Below are 19,098 nucleotides of genomic sequence, written 5' to 3' on the forward strand. Positions count from 1 at the left end.
TGGCTCAAGTGGTAGAGCACTAGCCTTGAGCTGAAGAGCTGAGGGACAGCGCCCAGGCCCAGAGTTCAGGCCCCACAACCAGACCCCCCCCCAAAAAAAATAGGAGTTCCAGGGCTGGGAAGGTGGCTCAGTGGTAGAGTACTTGCCTTGCATGTATGAGACCCTGGGTTCAATTCCTCAGCACCACTTAAGCAGAAAAAGCCAGAAGTGGTGCTGTGGCTCAAGTGGTAGAGTGCTATCCTGAAGAGCTGAGGGACAGCGCCCAGGCCCAGAGTTCAGGCCCCACAAATGACAAAAAAAAAAAAAGGAGTTCCCAGAGATTTCAAGTAAAAACCAATGCAATGTTTTTAATCTCATTTGTTATTTGCAAGACAAACAGTAAGGATTTCTTCATCAATTTCCTATGCTAAAAATCATTTTAGTTCTCTGAACTAATAAAAAAGAAAACTGTCCTCTGTAGTCTCATTTCAGACATGAGACTTTTATTCAGATGTAGCACGTAGTAATGTAGTTAGAATAGTCCATGATAATTTAATTCTCACATTGTGAGAAGACCTATCAATTCAAGCGCGGCATGCTGGTATATGCCTGTAATGCCAGCACTTGAGAGAATGAGACAGGATAATGACAAATTCTAAATTGCCCTGGGATATATAAGAAGACCCTGTCTCAAAAATCAAGAAAAGCTGAATGTGTATCTTGGTTTGGTTTTTGAAAAAAATGAATCAACTCAAAAGAAAGTGTTGAAAATCCTACACATGTACTTTCTGCCTAGATTTTAAGATACCTTGAAATTGGTACAGCATTGTTCATGATGATTAAAACATTTTTTATGAAGTCTTCACCCCAGTTTTTCTCTGAGTAATGGTGATCAGCAGTTCCTAACAGGTAACTCAACCTCCCATAACAGCATCACATTGTGGATTTTCTTTACGTACGGATTTCTCACATCCATGTATGTGTGGGAAGCCAGCTGGGGTCCAGGGGTGGCCAGGACAGGAAGCCCACTGTTGAAGACCAGCCACAACACATACTACAGATCATATGAATGTTTCCTTTGTGCTCCCTTGCGACATAGGCCTTCCTGATTAAAAACAAAAAGGATGAAGTCATCCTCAAGTGTGGCTAAACTTATTGATGTTTTAGGTAATAAACGGGGCACTCATTTCAGCACCCGAGACTTGGAGTCGATAGGCTATCATTTTTGTGACTCTCTCTTGGACTACTGTGATCCTGACCGGAGTAAGGTAAGTCCTTCCATTCAGCTCACCACCAGCCATCAGGAACAGATATTTCCTCTTAACGATTCTAATAGCTCCAGGGGTCTCCGTGATTATGAGTCACCATAACTCTTATTCCAAATGTCTACAAATAGTCAACTCATTCGGTTAGAAAGCCAAATTGCTTTTTAGTGGTGGTGGTTTTCTGGGGGTTATTTTGCTGGTCCTTGGGCCTGGGTACTGTCCCTGGGCTTCTTTTGCTCAAGGCTAGCACTCTACCACGTAAGCTCCAGCACCACTCCCGGATTTTTCTAAGTAGCTTTTTGGAGCAAAGAGTCTCACAGACTTTCTGCCTTTGCTGGCGTCAAACCATGATCCTCAAATCTCAGCCTCCTGAGTAGCTAGGATTACAGGCCTGAGCCACCAGTGGCCAGCCAAAGTTGTTTTAGTAATGAATTCATTTATAATCTTCCCTAGTACTATCAGTGTCTGAAAGAATTAGAGGAAATGGAGAAGCATATAAGCTTGGAAAAAGGCCCTGAAGATTCAGATACTTCTGTCATAGAAAATTCCTTGGATCTAGAGTCTAGGTAAGGCAAGATCATGTAAGTCATTTTTTTGTTAAGTTTGCTTTACTATGTTCTTTACTAGAATATCATTGTCACCTCCTCTCTCTCTTTCATTAATTTATTTATTCATTTATTTATCCATTCATTTATTTCATTTATTTATTTAGTGTACTGAGGTTTGAAGTCAAGGCCTTATGCTAATTAGGTAGGTTTTCTACCACTGAAGTCACATCCCAAGCCATTTTAGCTTTAGTTTTTGAATAGCGTCTCATATTTATGTCTGGCCAGACTGGAAACATAGACTTCCTATCATAGTGAGGACGACAGGAGCATATTACTCTGCCCAGCTTTTTATTAGTTGAGAATGGCTTCTCATGAACTTTTGCTCATGTAGCTCAAACCATGATTCTCCCTGTGTCTGCCTCCTGGTGAATGACCTTTCAGTGTGCTGGTGAATTTTGTTGGCTAGAATTTTGTTAAAGATTTTTGTGCATGTGAGCTGGTACTAGAGTTTGAACTCAGAGTCTGGGTGCTTTCCCTAAGCATTTTTTTCTCAAGGCTAGCACTCTACCTCTTGAGCTTAAGCTATACTTCCAGTTTTTAATTAGTTAATTGGAAAGAAGAGTCTCACAGGCTTCAAGATCCTCAGATCTTAGCCTCCTGAGTAGCTGGGATTACAGGTGTGAGCTACCAATGCCCAGCTGTGTTTGACATCTTTAATCTGGTAGAACTCAATATTGGAGACATTTGGTGCTGAAAGGGTTTTTTTTTATTACAAATTAAATCTCCCTATTAATAAGAGCTCTATTCAAACTTTTGTTTTATTTTCATTAACTTCTCAAGTTATGTGTTTCTAGAATTCATACATTTATTCTAAGTTATTCATAGTGTGGTATACAACTGTTAGTAATATCCTCACGGTCCTTTCATTTTAATTTTGTGCTGGTATTGGGGCTTGAACTCAGGCCCTCATGCTCTTGCTCTGCTTTTTCTGCTCATGGCTCTCCCACTTGATCACACCTCTATTTCTATATTCTCTCTGGTGAGTTGGAGATTAGAGTCTTATAGTCTACAGCCATGGTGGCTTTGAGCCACCACCCTCAGTTCTCAGCTTCCTCTGTAGCTGGGCTTATAAACACGAGCCACCAAGCCTGGCTTTCTTATGGTTATATCTTTCTTTCTTTCTTTCCTTACTTTTGTGGTAGTGGTATTGCGTTTTGAACCCAGGGCCTCCCAAGTGCTAGGCAGGTACTCTAACACTGAGTCATGCTTTCCTCCTGCTGTGTTTTTATGGTGTACATGTGTTGTTGTTGTTGTTTAACAAAGCATCTCATTTCCTGTCTAGTGCATGGCTAAGGGGCAATCTGCTTACTTCGGGCCTTGTTATTTCTGGGATCATAGGCACATGCTTTCTTCTGTTGAGAGGGCATCTCTAAGACTTTTCTGCATTGGCTGGCCTTGAACCATCATCCTCCAGATATAATGTAGCTGGTGACAAAACAGATGCATGCTATTTTACCTATCTATGGGTTGAAAGAGGTTTCATGAACTTTTCTGCCTTGCCTTCAAACATTCATCCTTCTATCTTCACTCCTCCAAGTAGCTAAATTACAAGAATAGCTTCCAGCACCTGGCTGTAAGGTTTCTTACTTAATTTCTGAATCTACCTGACACTGAGATTGGTTTTAAGACTGACTTCTTACATATGCCTTCTATTAGTTTATGTATAGAGACCAAATCTCAGAAATATTTTTTCATTGATTTCTTTTCAAGCAAATAGTATTTTCTTATCAGTGCATTAAATGACAAGTAGAGGTAGATTGTCTTTCATTTTCATTTTTGTCTTTCTTTTTCTTTTTCTTTCTTAATTTATTTCTGTTCCTTATATAACCCAGGCTAGCCTCATACTCACCATGGTAGCCCAGGCTAGCCTTGAACTCACAATCTTCTTGTTCAATCTTCCAAATGCTGGAACTACAGGCATGTTCTGTCTCATCTGGCTGAGTCTCTTCTCTTGAAGTGCTGTTTTAGATGATGCTGCATTGTCTTTTAGCTGAATGAAAATGTAACGATGTAAAAGTAAACTAATCTTAAGAGTTATAGATACCCGTGAGAACTAGGAAACTCCCAAGATATATAGCATTTCTTTATTTTTTTGAGTCCTACTATATGCCAGTTACCATTTTCTCCCAAGTAATGAATATAGCTTACATTCCAGTTACATGCTTAATAACAACAACCACAAAACTAGATTTCCAGACTATCTAGAGGCATTGAACACCAAATCATTTTGGTAAAGTCACTTCTGGTCATTAGAATTATCTGACCATTAAAAACAATGATCTTAGATGCCACTAAAACATTCTGATAACTAAAATTATTATTGTTGTTTTGTTTTAGTAGCCGAGGCTCAGACAGTTCTGACTCCAATGATTGTGAAACTTACCTTCTCCAGCTAACTTCACAGGTAGGATTGAAAGATTTTGCTTTGGGATGGGTACGCTTATTGCTTATTGCTAATTGTCAGGCAATTAAAAGGTTGGCAATTACATCATTATAATTATATAACTGTTTTACTGACTTGTGCATATCTTTAAATCATAGTCTTTTCTAATCTTAGGGGTTTTTTTTATTCTAACATCTTCCCTTATAGATGAGACTATTAAGATCCAGACAGATTAAGTTACTTCTCAAAAGCCATACCCCTTGATATTGACAGAGATGGTAGCCTCACCTGACTTCTAGTCTCCTATTTATTTATTCACCTGCACATTTACTATTCAGCTCCATAATGGGCTCCAACTATGTATCAGGCACTGTCTAGATGCTAGGGAGAGAGCAGTGAACAAAATGAGAAAAATCTTTCCCTCTGTAATCTTATCATCTGCTTAGGAAAAACACACAATAAACAAACAAATAAGTGGACTATATGATGGTGTTAGGTTAGGACAAATTCCTTAAGAGAAAATTAAAGCATGAGAGTTTCTATGGTGATTGTAGTTTGGGATGGAGTTACTAAGATGAAGATGTAGTCATTAAGGAAGCCAGGAAGGAAGCCAAGGCTATACTAGGTGTGTTAACAGCCTCAAAACCTTAGTAGCTCATAACTTTCATTTTTTTCACTCATGGGTCTGAAAGTCATCTCCACTTCCCTTGCCCTGAGTTCAAGCCCAAGAAATGGCACCAAAAATAAGCTAGAACAAGCATGTATCACTCATCAAACCAAAATAACTTGGGGAAAGAATTTGAGGGGTGCTGGGGATCAGATCAAGGACTTCACACATTTGGGGCAAGAATTGTGGAATTTCATTGTGTATATGTTTGACATCTCCAGTCATGGTGACATATTGACTAAGTCTTCATCATCTTTTAATTACTCTTTGGTTTGCTTTGTGTGTGACTTCTAGGGCACTTGGTTTCCCTCAGAAGGAAAAGGAACATTCCTTCTGGGTGGGAATCCAAGACAGTACATGTACATGTACAGTCCTTGATGTGATGTTTAAACAGGATTCTTTTACCTAGGTAACAAACAAGAAAAAACATCTGAAAACAAAGAAGGAAAGGAACACTGTGATGGCAAGCTGCCAAAATGCCACAAAAGAGGTGACTATTTATTAATCCTCTTAAGTGTTTTGAAAAAAAAAGTAAGTGTAAGAAAAGGGCAAGTTATTTTCCCTTATACTTTTTATACCCTATTTTCCCCCAAAGAAAGGTTATTAATGAACATCTTTTTGGTTCATATTAACTGCTATTTATAAAAACTCAAAAGTCCTTGACATGTGAGAAGCAGGTTCTAAAAGCTGCCATATTTAAATTTCACTTATACTTATTCTAAAAGCATTTGAGGAGTCTTACCAGATGCACCCATGATCTCAAGAAGAAATAAATAAGAACTGAGGGGAAAAAAATGAAATCTTTAATTAGCTTCCTTGGGAACCTAATTAATTAAGGCCGGAAGTGTAAGGTGATAAACATATTGCCCACACTGGTCTCAAACTCTTGGAACCAAATGATCCTCCTGCCTCAGCCTCCCGAGTAATTGGGGCTACAGAAGTATGCTTTCATACCCATTGTTGAGTCTGTTTCATAGTGCTGGTATTGAGCTTATTTGCAAGTTGGCAAGTTTATATGCAAATCTATGTGACAAGTTGCAAGCATGCTTTAAATTCTTTGTTTCATCCTCGGATCTTTCCTGGAAAATTCTTAAAATGACAAGTAAAGTAACAGAAGCTCTGAAACATTTAGATTGCTTGCAGGGTCACATAATGATCTGTAGGCTACCCATGATTAGTGTCTTTTAATCCATGGGTCCTGATGATGGCTCTTCCTTGTTCCAGATTTCCTTACAAACATCATAAAAAATATTTTTTCATCATTTGTGTATGGGCACAATTTTTCAATGTTCATAGATTTTTTTTCTATACAATTTTATGTATTTCCACCATTCCACACTTTTTACATTTTTCATTTCTAATTTAAATAAATGTGATATATTTTGTCTCTTTCTAAGTTCTATATAAGAATTGCTGTGAAGAATCGTGCCTGGGCACGAGACCTGAGCCTCTTTTTGCTCAAGGCCAGAGCTCTACCACTTGAGCCATGGTGCTTTTTCTGAGTAGTTTCTTGGAGATAAGCGTCTCATAGACTTTTCTGCCCGGGCTAGCTTCAAACTGTGATCCTCAGATCTCAGCCTCCTGAGTAGCTAGGATTATAGGCGCCTGGCTCAAGTGGAAACAGTTTTAAGCACACATGGTAGCACAGCTTCTGTTCACTAACGGTAGGCAAGTTGTGTGGTCAGACACTGGAGATCCAATGTGCCTAGTATTGTTTGGCCAGAGTAGTAAAGCGAGAAGTGTTCCTTAAAAGCCATAAATCATGCCCATAAGCCATGTAAGAAATGTGTCTCATTTGCACATTTCGGGCACAGCCTTGTTTTCTCCGTTCCGTTAGGTTTATGGAGAAGAAAACAAGCAGCAGAGACTGGAAGAAGCCGCCTCTGACAAGAAAGGTAAGGCTCTGCTTCTCCCTCTCTGGAAGCAATCACTCCCTCCGCAGGCTGCGCGGCCTGGGGCTCTGCCACTGCACTTGCAGCTAGGGGATGAAGGAGTCGTGATGAAGGCCCGGTCTTGCCTCAGGAGCTCAGTTCTTAGTCAGGGAAGAAAAGCAAGCGGCCAAGCCCGTGTCACAGGGGCAATGCCGTAGTGGACACAGGGTTCCCAGGAAACAGAGAGGGACGGGTGATGGCCTACATGGGGGAAGCATAGCCCCAGTGTACTGTAAGAGTTTAAAAAAATAGAGGGATTTCAAGTATTCAAACCATCTTAAGACAGGTGCTGGTAGCTCACACCTGTCAACCTTAGCTACTCAAGAGGCTGAGATCTCTGAGGGCTGAGGTTCGGAGCCACCCCAAGTACAAAAGTCTGTGAGATCCTTTTCTCCATTAACCATCAGAAAGCTGGAAGTGGGGCAGTGGCTCAAGTGGTAGAGCACTAAACTGGAGCAAAAAAAAATCTCAGGGATAGCACCCAGGACCTGAGTTCAGGCCCCAGGACCAGCACGCATGCATGCACGCGCGCGCGCGCGCACACACACACACACACACACACACACACACACACACAGAGCAAAAAATAAAATAAAAAAAGAATAACAACAACAAAATCACTTTATTTCTCTCATCGCATAGTTAATGGTATATGATCACAGGAAAGAAATTCACCATATACTTTTCATTTTTTTTTCTAAGGCAATTCTCTAAAATTTTATTGAGGGTATTTTTTGCAGTTTAAAAAATTGTTATTATAAAGATGCTATAAGGGGTTACCGTTACCTTACTGGAGTAAAGAGTTCATTTCTTCTTGGACAATGTCATTCCTTCCCAGGTTTTCCCTCCTGTCCCCAGTGAAGTCATATCGTTCACTTTCCATATGATGCCCATGCTGCGTGGTGTGTCTCTTTAACTGACTCCCTAAGGTTTCTGGTATTTAGGTTTCGTCATTATTGTTTTGGTAATAGGGTGTTTGAACTTAGGGCCTCACTCTTCTAGGTAAGCCCTCTACCACTTTGTGTCTGACTCCTAGACCTTCATGCTTAGTTAGATAGAGTCTCATGTGTTTGCCCAGTGCTGGCATCTTTCTACATAAGTAGAAAGATTATGTAGCTGTGATTACAGGAGTGAACCAACATGCCTGGCCTTCTGGTATTCTTTTCTTTATTTCTTTTAGCTCATCTTTAATTAGGTTCCTTGGAAAAAATCATATAATTTCAGCAGTTTTTTATTCTATCTAAAAATTATTTAATTTTGTATGTATGTAACTTGTGCATTTATGTCACATGTATATATATATATGTATACTGATTATATATATATTGATGTAGATTCATTTGTTCTATGAAACAGCAGGATAATTTAAAAATATAAATGGAAATAAAACCACAACCAAGGGGAGATTCTGTTCTAATTAAGATGGTTAATTAACTTGAGCTTTACTTGAACTTTACTTGTCTGATAGTGATCAACCAAGCAATTTAGCTACGTTTTAATAGGTAATTTTTATACATGACTTTGTGAAAAATTTTACTGTTAAAAATTAAAGATTACTAAAGCTACCTCAAAAGCACATTTTAAACTATTTTACGTTGTTTGTCAAAAAACACATATATAGATTTAGAAGAATAATTCAAATGTGAATGGTCACAAAATTGTCTTGTTATTGTGCACCCTTCTTTTTCATTTAAAATTACAGAACATTATACACCTTTTTACATGCAAGTAAGTGGCACTGAGCCACTCCACTCTATTAATGAATCTTTCTCAGCTATTCATTGTAAACTGTTACTTCTAACTTCAGCAATTATGAACAACAATGAAAACAGCGAAATTCCCATTTGCCTATATTCTGAATTATATCTCCTGATAAAATCCCAGAATGAGGATTATTAGCCCACAAGTTATGCATATTCATAACAAATGTTTGTATTGGAAGACTGTTTATATTAATTTCATTCAGCTAAACAACTACACATTGTTAGCATTTTTATTTTAAAGTACTATGAAAACTAAGAAACATCAATAAACAAGTTACCTTTATGGTATTATGATGTTTCACCATCTTTTCTAGATGCAAGGTTAGATGACTGTATTATTGATTTTTTCAGAAGACCATTGCCTAATCAAAGTTTGGGTGAGTAAAACAGGAATACCCTCTGAGTGTGAGCCATAGAATAAAATGTCATGGATCAAGATCCACATCTAAGGAACTGTGATGTCACTTTAAAATCAGGTCATCAAGTGAGTGGAATATATTTTAAACATGTCTAGAAATGTAACAATGAAATCTTCCCTGTATAACTAAGAAGGTAGGCTAAAAAAAAGTGAAAATAAAAAAATCAGGTAGTCAAGTAATTCACCTTCTCAGAAATTCTGAAACGTAATACTTATTTTTCTTTCTAGTTCTAGAAATACATAGGGAAAACCAGTCCGAATATATGGCCTATCAACTTTTCTGATTTCTGTACCCAGTGAGTGTGCTCTAAGAGTCCAGATAATGAAAGAGATCTAGTGTCAGTGGTATTGCATTAGTAGTGGGTCAAACCAGTTCAACCTGAGTGGGGAGGAATAAATAAATGTCTATGTTACTTTAATGGCAAGTAGACCGACACATAAAACTACTTAGGGAAATAAATAAGGAAAAGTATGTGGTGCTGGGTGCTTTAGCTCATGCCTGTAATCTTTGCTGTTCACGAGTCTGAAACCTGAGGATTGAAGTTTGAAGCCAGCCTTGGCAGAAAAGCCTGAGAAACTTTTATCTCCAATTAACTCACCCAAGAGCTGGAAGTGGGCCTGTGGCTCAAGTGGTAGAACAGCAGCCTTGTGCAAAAAAGCTAAAGAACAGCACCTCAGTCCTGAGTTCAAGCCCCAGTAACAACACAAAAAAGAAGAAAACATAAAAAAGGAAGAAAAGTAGACTTCTGAGATATTTTTGGAAAAGGAAACAGCAAAAAACAACCTGAAAGCAACATGTCATTGTTAATTTGTCATATATATAATATCAGTTTAATTAGCTCTTCTGTATTTATATTCACCATTTAAAAGGTCTTATATATCTAAATTATGCAATACTGTAGCTTACAAAATCTGAATCTCAAAGAGTTAAAATCTGTATCAGAAGAAATATAAGAATTTTCTCACATATATTGTTTACTTTGTTCTACTTTAATGATTGCTTCTGTTAACTAGTCCTATTGTTTTGCTTAATTAATAATATACATATACATTTATAGTCAAAGCAAATAATACAGAATAATACATAAGTCTGAACTATTTTCAAAGTAAAATAACATTTATGTATAATTACTTAGAACACATTATCCTTTTATACTTATTTTGATATATCTGCATCCTAGATTGGCTTTCTAAAAAGTTGGTGACTTTAATGTTCATGTAGACATCCTCCACAGATCATAACATACTGCATTCAGTTTTAATTGATTGAGTTACTAGATAGGTATTTCTATTCCTTAGTAGAAAATGTTTAATTAAAAGAGATATAAGCCAGATGCCAGTGGCTCACAGCTATAATCCTAGCTACTCGGGAGGCTGAGATCTGAGGGTCTTCCCCAGGAGGAAAGTCCAGGAGATTCTTATCTCCAATTAACCACCAAAAAACCAGAAGTGGCACTGTGGCTCAAAGTGGTACAGAACCAGCATTGAGCAAAAGAGCTTGAGGACAGCGCCCAGGCCCTGAGTCCAAGCCCTACAACAGACAAAAAAAAAAAAAAGAAGATAAAATAAGAGATAGGTACTATGTATTTCATGTATGTGAATAAGACAATACTATGCCAACTAAAAATAAGCTTGACTCAGCTAACCATTAAGTTCATGACTAAAACAATTGTCAACAAGATAACAGTAAGTGTTGTTGATTTTAAAACTGCAGATATTTTATGGCATGTTCTCTCTCTTTTTTTTAAGCAAGAACAGTTAGAAAAGCCTCTAATTGTCTCCTAAAAACATATTTGAGGTAAGAGAGCAACATATGATTTCTTCTGCCAGACTATTTATTTTCTTCTGTATTATAATATTTTTTAAAATTAAAGCATCAGTTAAAATGACTTCTTTTTAACAACCATTTGCTAGTTGACTATCTCTTTACAGTCTACATTATCTGTGTCTAGGTTACTTTTCTATGTAAATATACCCATAGATGCATTTTGTTGGGTTCTGACATTTCAATATCCTCAAACCATCCCTAGTGGATACCTTAAGAGCTACAGATAGATATTTACTTATATGAATTAGTCATTACATAGTGAGTCTCTATTTCTTTCTTATTTCTGGTTGTACGAAGGTTTGAATTCAGAGCTTTGGGGTTGCTTGGTGGGCACTCTACCACTGAACCATACCTCCAGACCTTTTCCATGGTGATTATTTATGAGATAGAGTCTCTCTTCCTGCCTGGGTTCTTGCCTGGAATGTGATCCCACCTATTTGATGCTCCCTGTCATAGCAGGGATATCCAATACTTCCGTCAGGTACAGTTTCTTCCATTGAGAAAGTCCCTGGACCTTTCTGCCTTGGCTGCCTGAAACCATGATCCTCCCAATCTCAGCCTCTCACATAGCTTGGATGACAAAATAGAAGACTTTCTGGCATAATTTACTTAGCACTTTAGAATGCATGAATGGCCAGCAACAAAACATTTAGGTCTTATAGCAGTCTCAAACATTGGCCATGGAGGGATAAAACTAGCACCTAAAAACTGAAAAACGAATTTTTGAATTCATTTGTGATTCTGTCTGAACCAGTCATTATTATGTCTCTCTGTCATACTTGGCAAGGTTCTTTGTCCTCAGGCACATGGGTATAAATAATTATCTGAACCGTGTTGTAAATAGATCCCTATGGCGTTTGAGAATTGCACTGAAGTTGGCTTCTATCCTAAGAGTTTGGTTTCTGTTGAATAAAGTGGTTCTTATCAAAAGATGGGATTCTTTTAGCCCCCTAAGTCTAAAAAATTAGGGACAAGAGCAGTATTGGAGGCAGCACTAGGCACACCCATACTTTGGATCTAGATTTACCATTCTAAAGAGGAGATTTATTTTTAAAATAAACTATTTAGAATGCCATATGGGAAGAAATCCAATATTATATCAAGATAAGAGAAAGTAATAGAAAAAGTACCAGAGTTAAGCTGGGCCTATAATCCTAGCTACGCAGGAGGCTAGTATTGAGAGGATTGAGGCCAGCCCAGGAAAAATTAGAAGACCCCCCTTCTCCTCATCTCAATCAATTAAAAAAAAAAAAAGCTGTGCCTATCATCCTAACTATGCAAGAAATGTAAATAAGAGGATTGCAATCCAGGCCAGCTGCACCCCTCCCCCCAACAAAAAAGCAAGACTCTAGGGGAAAAAAAAACAAAGTGATGAAAACTAAAAAAGCTAGAGATATAAATCAAGTGGCAAAGCTAAGCTGAGGATCTGACTTAAGTCGTAAGGCTCTTGTTCAGCAAGAATAATGCCCTGAGTGCAAACTCCAGTATCCTTACGAAAAAGAAGAAAGAAAACATACTGGAGTTAAAAGGGGAAACTTTAGGACTTGCTGCTGTCTCTAACACTCATGTGTTCCATTCCCCTTCAGTAAAATGGGAATCGCAGTGGCCACCCTGTCCTATATCACAGGACTGGGGAGAACTCTTAAGTAGATGCACACCCTGAGAGTTAACATACAAATAGAACATGGAATTATATGCTCTTTGCATGAGCACAACCCTGCCGACACTGACCTCCGAGTCTTCAATTTCTTTCAGCTCCAAAAGCATGATAAAGAGTCTTAGCAAAGACCAAGAAAGACATTTGTTGAAAACCTATAGGACGCCCATCCAGACAGCACTTGAGTTCCATGGAACTGACTTTTATGAAAACTGTCTCAAAGTGACATCCCTGAAGTATCCTGGGAGCAATCAGCCTTCCAGTTGGATAGAGAAGACATGCAAACCAACAGGTTTTTTTTAAAAAAAGAAAATATTGTTTAATATTTTTAATAAATACTGTAACATCATTAATAAATCTTATAAAACCTGAATGATGGGAGCTGTTTTTGTAAACAGCTGTTTCTGAGGCTTCTGATTGGCCGATCCAAGCGGGCTGACTAGTGAAATTTACAACATAGAGATTCTTGGGGATTCTGATCGGAGGAAGTTCAGGGAAACAACGCTGCAGGCAGCAGCAGTGTGACTGGAGTGTGTTTTAGAATGGAGGAGAAAAAGCTGAGAGGGGTCATATTTACAAAATTTTGCTATGAAATTTTTTGTTATAAATTTCCTTTGTTCACTTGCTTGCTTTATAAAGTGTTGTTGTGCCACCTCTGTCTCCACAAGATTATTGAATGAAAACATTGGCTTTTCAGGCCCTCCCTGTCTTTTCTGAGGTTTGTTTCCCATCTCTTCTTGACTATTGTATAGACAAATGTCTTGTTGAATCTTGATAAAAATACTCATAAAAATTCTGCAATTTTCTTTTTTTACTAAAGCAAAGCACTTTTAGAAAGGATATATGTATATACGTATACATATAAATATATATGCATATATGATGTTCTTCTCTTGTCATATAATAATTGCATTTAAGGTGGGCATTATTCTCTAAAATGTCATATCTTTATTAACAGCCAGTTTCTTCCACAAGGAAATTTGTCCTTTCTCACGATTGAATTTCTACACACCTGTAGAGTATCTAACATTTGGAAGCTTTATCTAGTTTATACCTAAAGATCCTCTTGAACCTCTTCTCACCACCAGAATGCACTGCTCTACCTGAGACCTTTGTTGCGTCCCTTGAATTCCTGCATTTGCCTCCTAACTTGTCTAGCCGACTTATTGTCACTCTCTTTGGCCTGCCTGCCATCCACCTGCCTATCAGTGTGATTTTAAAATCTCAGATCTGGTATACCATTTCCTTGAACAAAAATTCTCAGGGCCTTCTGGGTGCTGTGGCTCATACCTTAATCCTAGCTATTCAGGAAGCTGAGATCTGAGGATCATTGTTCAAAGTCATCCCAGGCAGGAAAGGCTGTTATAGACTCATCTCCAGTTGACCTTCAGAAAACTAGATGTAGAGCTGTGGCCCAACGTGGTAGGACGCTAGCCTAGAGCAAAAGAAGCTCAGGGACAGTGCCCAGGCCTTGAGTTCAAGCTCTACGACCAACCAAACAAATTCAGTGCCCCACCAATATTCAATGGCAAACACATTTGTATTAAGCTTCTACCAGTCACAAGAATCTCTTGAAAGTATTATCATCTCAAGCAAGACCTCAGTTTTGGACCCCCTTCTGCATGCTTACCTGATAGATGAGCCACTCTCATCCAGAGCTGTTATCCCCCAGTTGCGCTCCTCCATCCTAGTCACTATCCTCCTTTTTACTCAGTGACTTGCTCAACCATCAAGATACAACTTAGTTCAGAAAGCTTTCTTCATCCATGATCCTCTGTTCCGGTAAACAGGTTAACTGACAAGTTCTTTCTCTATAGAAATCAATCCTAATGGACACCTTTATGCTCTTCTCTCATCTTGACTTTTAGTATATTGAAAACAAGGATTCTTCTTTTCATATTCACTTGTCAAGCCAAACCTAGTGACAGCTATATATGTAGTAAGTGTTCTGTGGCTGAGTAGCCTGGGAAAAGCTTCTGAAGACACTACAGATAAATTCATGGCATTTTCCAGTAACACCAAAGATTGTAGTCATACATTGTCCCTTTCATCGTCTTTCAGGTTTAGTTCAACTCAGTGAGTGCTATAGTCTTCTGTTTATTTTCCTTTTAATAATAGACAATTCCTTTTTAAAAATAAACTGTTGTGGAAGTATTCCAACATAAACAAAAGCAGAGTAGAGAATAATGAGTTCCCTGATATCCATCACCCACCCTTATCAGTTTCCTGCTACTCTGATTTCTATTCTCCTCACCACATTTTTCCTAGAGTATTTTAGTTTATTTTTATTGTCTGTAATTGTCCAAAGCAGTTTCACTTCAAGACATCAATTTATGAGTGCAACGCATCTTGAGCAGTGTTACTCCTTCATTGTCCCATCTCTCCCAACTCCAGCCATCCTCGCAAGTTACCTGGTTCTATTTTCGCCTAAGTACATTGAATATTGTGACTGTAGTTATCCAAGATTCTGCTCTCCTGGAGTATTTTAAAGCAAGCTCCACAAATCAGATTGTTTTTTACCAGGAGGCTGTGATCTGAGAATCATAGTTCCAAGTCTGTAAGACTCATCTCACAAAAAGCCAGAGCTGAAGATGTGGATCTAATGGTAGGGTACTAGCCCTGAATGAAAAAGGCAAATGAGAATGGTAGGCCCTGAGTTCAAGCCGCAATACCAACACACACACACACACACACACACACACACACACACAAGGCATGCCCTTTTAACTTACTCTTCCTACAACCTCCCCATAACTCCTTCTATTCCCTCAGCTCAGAAGCTTTGGAGCCTCCATTGATTCTGCTCTTACTCTCTCATCTCACATTCATTTCTTTAGAAAACTTCAAAAGTTAGCTAGAACCCTACCACACTTCTTACCCTTCTAGCCATTTCCACCTACTGATCCAGACTACCAACCGTTCTCCTATGTTGCCTCTAGATACCTTCCAAAAGATCTCCCTCTGGAAATCTTTGCTTGTTCTAGTCCTTCCTCAACTCAGTGAGAAGCAAATCTCAGACTGTAACACATACCCCATCTCCAAACCTTCACATTACGTAGTCAATAGAAATGGAAATCCTTCCCGTGAATGAGGAGCCCCCATGGGAGTTGAATTCAAGTGACCTTCAGATTACATAGTTTGTTCCTTCATTCATTCTGCTTAACACCCTGCCACGATGCTGCCTCAGTGAAGGGCCTTTCCACTTACTGTTTATCGTCTAGAATGTTCTTTCCTCTGATATTTTTTGACATACTTCATAACTCAAATGCATGATCAGCTTTACAGGGAAGTCTTCTCTTACTGGCTTTTTTTTTTTTTTGCCAGTCCTGGGGCTTGAACTCAGGGCCTGGATGCTTATCCCTGAGCTTCTTTGTGTGCTCTACCACTTAAGCCACATCACTACTTTCAGCTTTTTCTGAATAGTTTATTGGAGATGAGACTCTCGTGGACTTTCTTACCCAGGCTGGCTTCGAACTGTTATCCTCAGATCTCGGCCCCCAGAGTAGCTAGGATTACAGGTCTGAGCCACCAGCCCCTAGCTCCCTTACTGCCATTTTAAAAATGGAAATCAATATCCTCCAAGAATCCTCTATTCCCCTACCCCACAGCTTTATTTTAATATAAATTTTACTGTTATCTGAATACTAAATATTTAGTTGTTTTTCTGCCCACTGTTATAAAAGTATAAAGTTGAGAGTATAAAGTCCAATGGGAAAGACTTTTAGATTGAAATCCATGGTAGACAATTGTATAAATATAGAATGGCTGAATAAAGGTAGTTCAAATGTCTCTATTTTTCTGTGTGTGGTTGTTCCCCAGATGCGCATCACAACTCCAAAAGCGAAGTAAAAGAATGTACAGCTTCCCAAAGCAAAAAGACTGGCATGAATTGGACAGATGACGAAAAAACAATCTACAGGGATAAAAAAATAGCTCAAACTACAGAAATATTGGAATATTTTCTCCCTATCATGGAAAGCCCTAGACAAATAGAAAAAACTCAGATAAAAAATCTATTCAACCCCAAAACCAACTTCAAGATCCAACATCAGTAAGTCAATACAATTCTATTTCATTCTTGTACGCATTCATTCATTCATTCATTTGTGCTGCTAGGAATCAAACTCAGACTGCAGGTAAGTATCCCACCACTGAGCCAGCCACCCCCAAGCCTATCTCAGCAAGGCTGTTTATAGATATAAACAAGATTATTTGAAAATTTCTATGCCAACGCACTAAACCAGCAGTAACAATTCTGAGAAAGAATACATGGTAGAAACAAGCCTATCTGATTTTATGACTTTTCATACCATAGTAATATAATGTAGTCTTGGATGATGCATAGACCTAAGACTAGACATGAATGGATCCAAGAAATAGGCCCATACAAATATATTCAGCTGATTTCAACAAAAATGCAAAAGCAATCCAATGGTATAAAGAGGGCTTTATAGCAAGCCTATGGAACAACTAGACATTCACAGGTCCAAAAAACTTGGAAGCTGTACTTAAACTCATACCTTAAAAAAAAAAAAGATTAATTCAAAACAGATCACAGGGGCTGGAAATGTGGCCTCGTGGTAGTGTGGTTGCTTAGCATGCACAAAGCCCTGGGTTCAATTCCTCAGTACTACATAAACAAAAAAGCCAAACATGGTGCTGTGGCTCAAGTGGTAGAGAGCTAGCCTTGAGCACAGAGAGACTCAGGGACAGTTTAAGCCCCAGGACTGGCAAAAACATAGATTTCTTATGCTTAAAACTAAAAGTACAATTCATAAAAGGAAAAATGAATAAGCTGGATTTCACCAAAATAAAAAATGGGCAAAAACACTAGCAAACTACATGAGCAAAAACTAGTACCTGGATTAAAAAAAAAAAAAAAACTCCCCAACTCAAGCATTTCATTTGGAAAACAGGCAAAAGCAGGAATAGACATTTACATATGGTACCTATCCACATGGAAAGATGTTTAAACATGCAGTGAGCTGTATCACTGCCAAAGTAAAATTAACATTATCAAACACCGTTGAGGATGCAGAGAAAATGGATATCTCATATACTGTTGGAAGCTTCTTTTGAAAACTAAATATGAAATGGTCAGTTATGGAAGGTACAGGCCTGTAATTCTAGCACCTTGGAAGGCTGAGGCAAGAGGATGTTAGGTTCAAGCCTACTGTGGACACAGTGAGATCCAGAACATGTCAAGGGTGCATTCAAACTTGCCTCTATTATTTCTTCAGAATAATGTATGGATGCTCTCACTCTTTGATTCCTTTGTGTGTGGTGGTGATCTCAGGCTCAAATGCTTGCTAGGCAGGCATTCTGCTACTTGAGTAACGAATGCCTGGTTCCTTTTTGCTTTTGGTACTTTTCAAACAGGGTCTGCTCACAGTTTTGTCCAGGCTGCCCTCAGGTCGTGATTCTCCTACCTATACCAACTCTATAGCTGGGCTTACACTGCGTACTACCCAGTTTATTTCGTTGAGATGGAGGTTTGTTTGTTTGTTTATTGCCTGAGCTGGCTTGGAATTGTGATCCTCCAAATCTCTACCACTCAAGTAGTTTGGAATTATGTGTATAAGCTATCATGCTTGTCCAATATCTCTTCCTCTCTTGGGTAAACTCATTCCTTAGGGCTACTGACCTGGTTAATGACTGAAAAAGAAAGTCTTATAGCATGCATAATGAATGTATTCTAACAAACAGGTATGTAGGTAAGTAGCTAAGTATTCGTTAAATCAGGAAGGCTGGGATCAGGCCTGATATTCAAATAAACATAACTTCTGGGAATTTAGAAACACAAGATTAAGCAGTGCTAGAAAAAATCAAGATGAAGACTTAGGTTGCTCTTATAAAGATGGTGAAAAGTTTTTAAAGGTTGACAAACTCACCGAAGAGAAAAATTCGGCCTGTTCCTAGTCCTCATACACTACCTAGTAGCTACCTAGTAAGCTAGACGTTGGGTTAAAACACTTTTTATTTCTTTTCTAGAATAAATCCAGCTACTTGCCCAGATCTAAAAAGCTCTAGAAAATCATGCACAGGACTCAGAAATTCCCCTTTTGCAACGCAAAAAACGATTGCAACCAGTGACTCCGAATGGTTCCAGTCTGCATCCCAGCGGTCCCTGGAAGATTTGTCACCCCCCAAAGACCCAAAAGAGAGGAAAAAGCACTTCCCAGCCTGGGCCACAAAAACCAAAGATGTGAAACCTTTCGGCAACAAATCGGAGACGGCCCTGGCAACTTTGGAAACAGATGCAGAGCTTGTCAATAGTGACAGTCTTAGACTGCAGAGTCAAACCAGCACAGCTTTCAGCATCTACCCAAACATGCGGAGAAGCTGCAGCAGAGCATCGCAGCGCTCAACCTCCACCTGAAGTTCTAAAGAACAGTTAACCCGGCTGTATGCTGCTCTGAAGGCTGTGAATCAATGACAGCCATCACAGGCGGACCTAGTAAAGAGAAAACAGCACACTGCCTTTTCCTAGCCCTCCCTCTTCACGTGCAGATGCAGATACTAAACTTCAAATTAGACAGCCATCATCTTCATATTTAATTGGTATTTTATATTTAATTTCATAGTTGAGACTAAGCTTC

The 19,098-nt window shown here is 38.7% G+C and overlaps 1 protein-coding gene across 1 annotated transcript in view; it reads left to right on the forward strand.

Moving 5' to 3' along the window:
• Positions 1-18,878, forward strand: part of Agbl3 (ATP/GTP binding protein-like 3) — a 39,497-nt gene extending 20,619 nt beyond the window's left edge. The window contains exons 7-15 of the mRNA XM_013021544.1: positions 1,103-1,247; positions 1,698-1,810; positions 4,190-4,256; positions 5,312-5,392; positions 6,740-6,797; positions 8,911-8,917; positions 12,598-12,791; positions 16,319-16,550; positions 18,491-18,878. Coding sequence (XP_012876998.1) covers positions 1,103-1,247; positions 1,698-1,810; positions 4,190-4,256; positions 5,312-5,392; positions 6,740-6,797; positions 8,911-8,917; positions 12,598-12,791; positions 16,319-16,550; positions 18,491-18,878 — 1,285 coding nt within the window. The remainder of the gene's footprint in view (positions 1-1,102; positions 1,248-1,697; positions 1,811-4,189; positions 4,257-5,311; positions 5,393-6,739; positions 6,798-8,910; positions 8,918-12,597; positions 12,792-16,318; positions 16,551-18,490) is intronic.
• The last annotated feature ends 220 nt before the right edge of the window (positions 18,879-19,098 follow it).

This window comes from Dipodomys ordii, unplaced genomic scaffold (genome assembly GCF_000151885.1).
Source record: "Dipodomys ordii isolate 6190 unplaced genomic scaffold, Dord_2.0 Scaffold56, whole genome shotgun sequence".
In the NCBI taxonomy this organism is placed as follows: Eukaryota; Metazoa; Chordata; class Mammalia; order Rodentia; family Heteromyidae; genus Dipodomys; species Dipodomys ordii.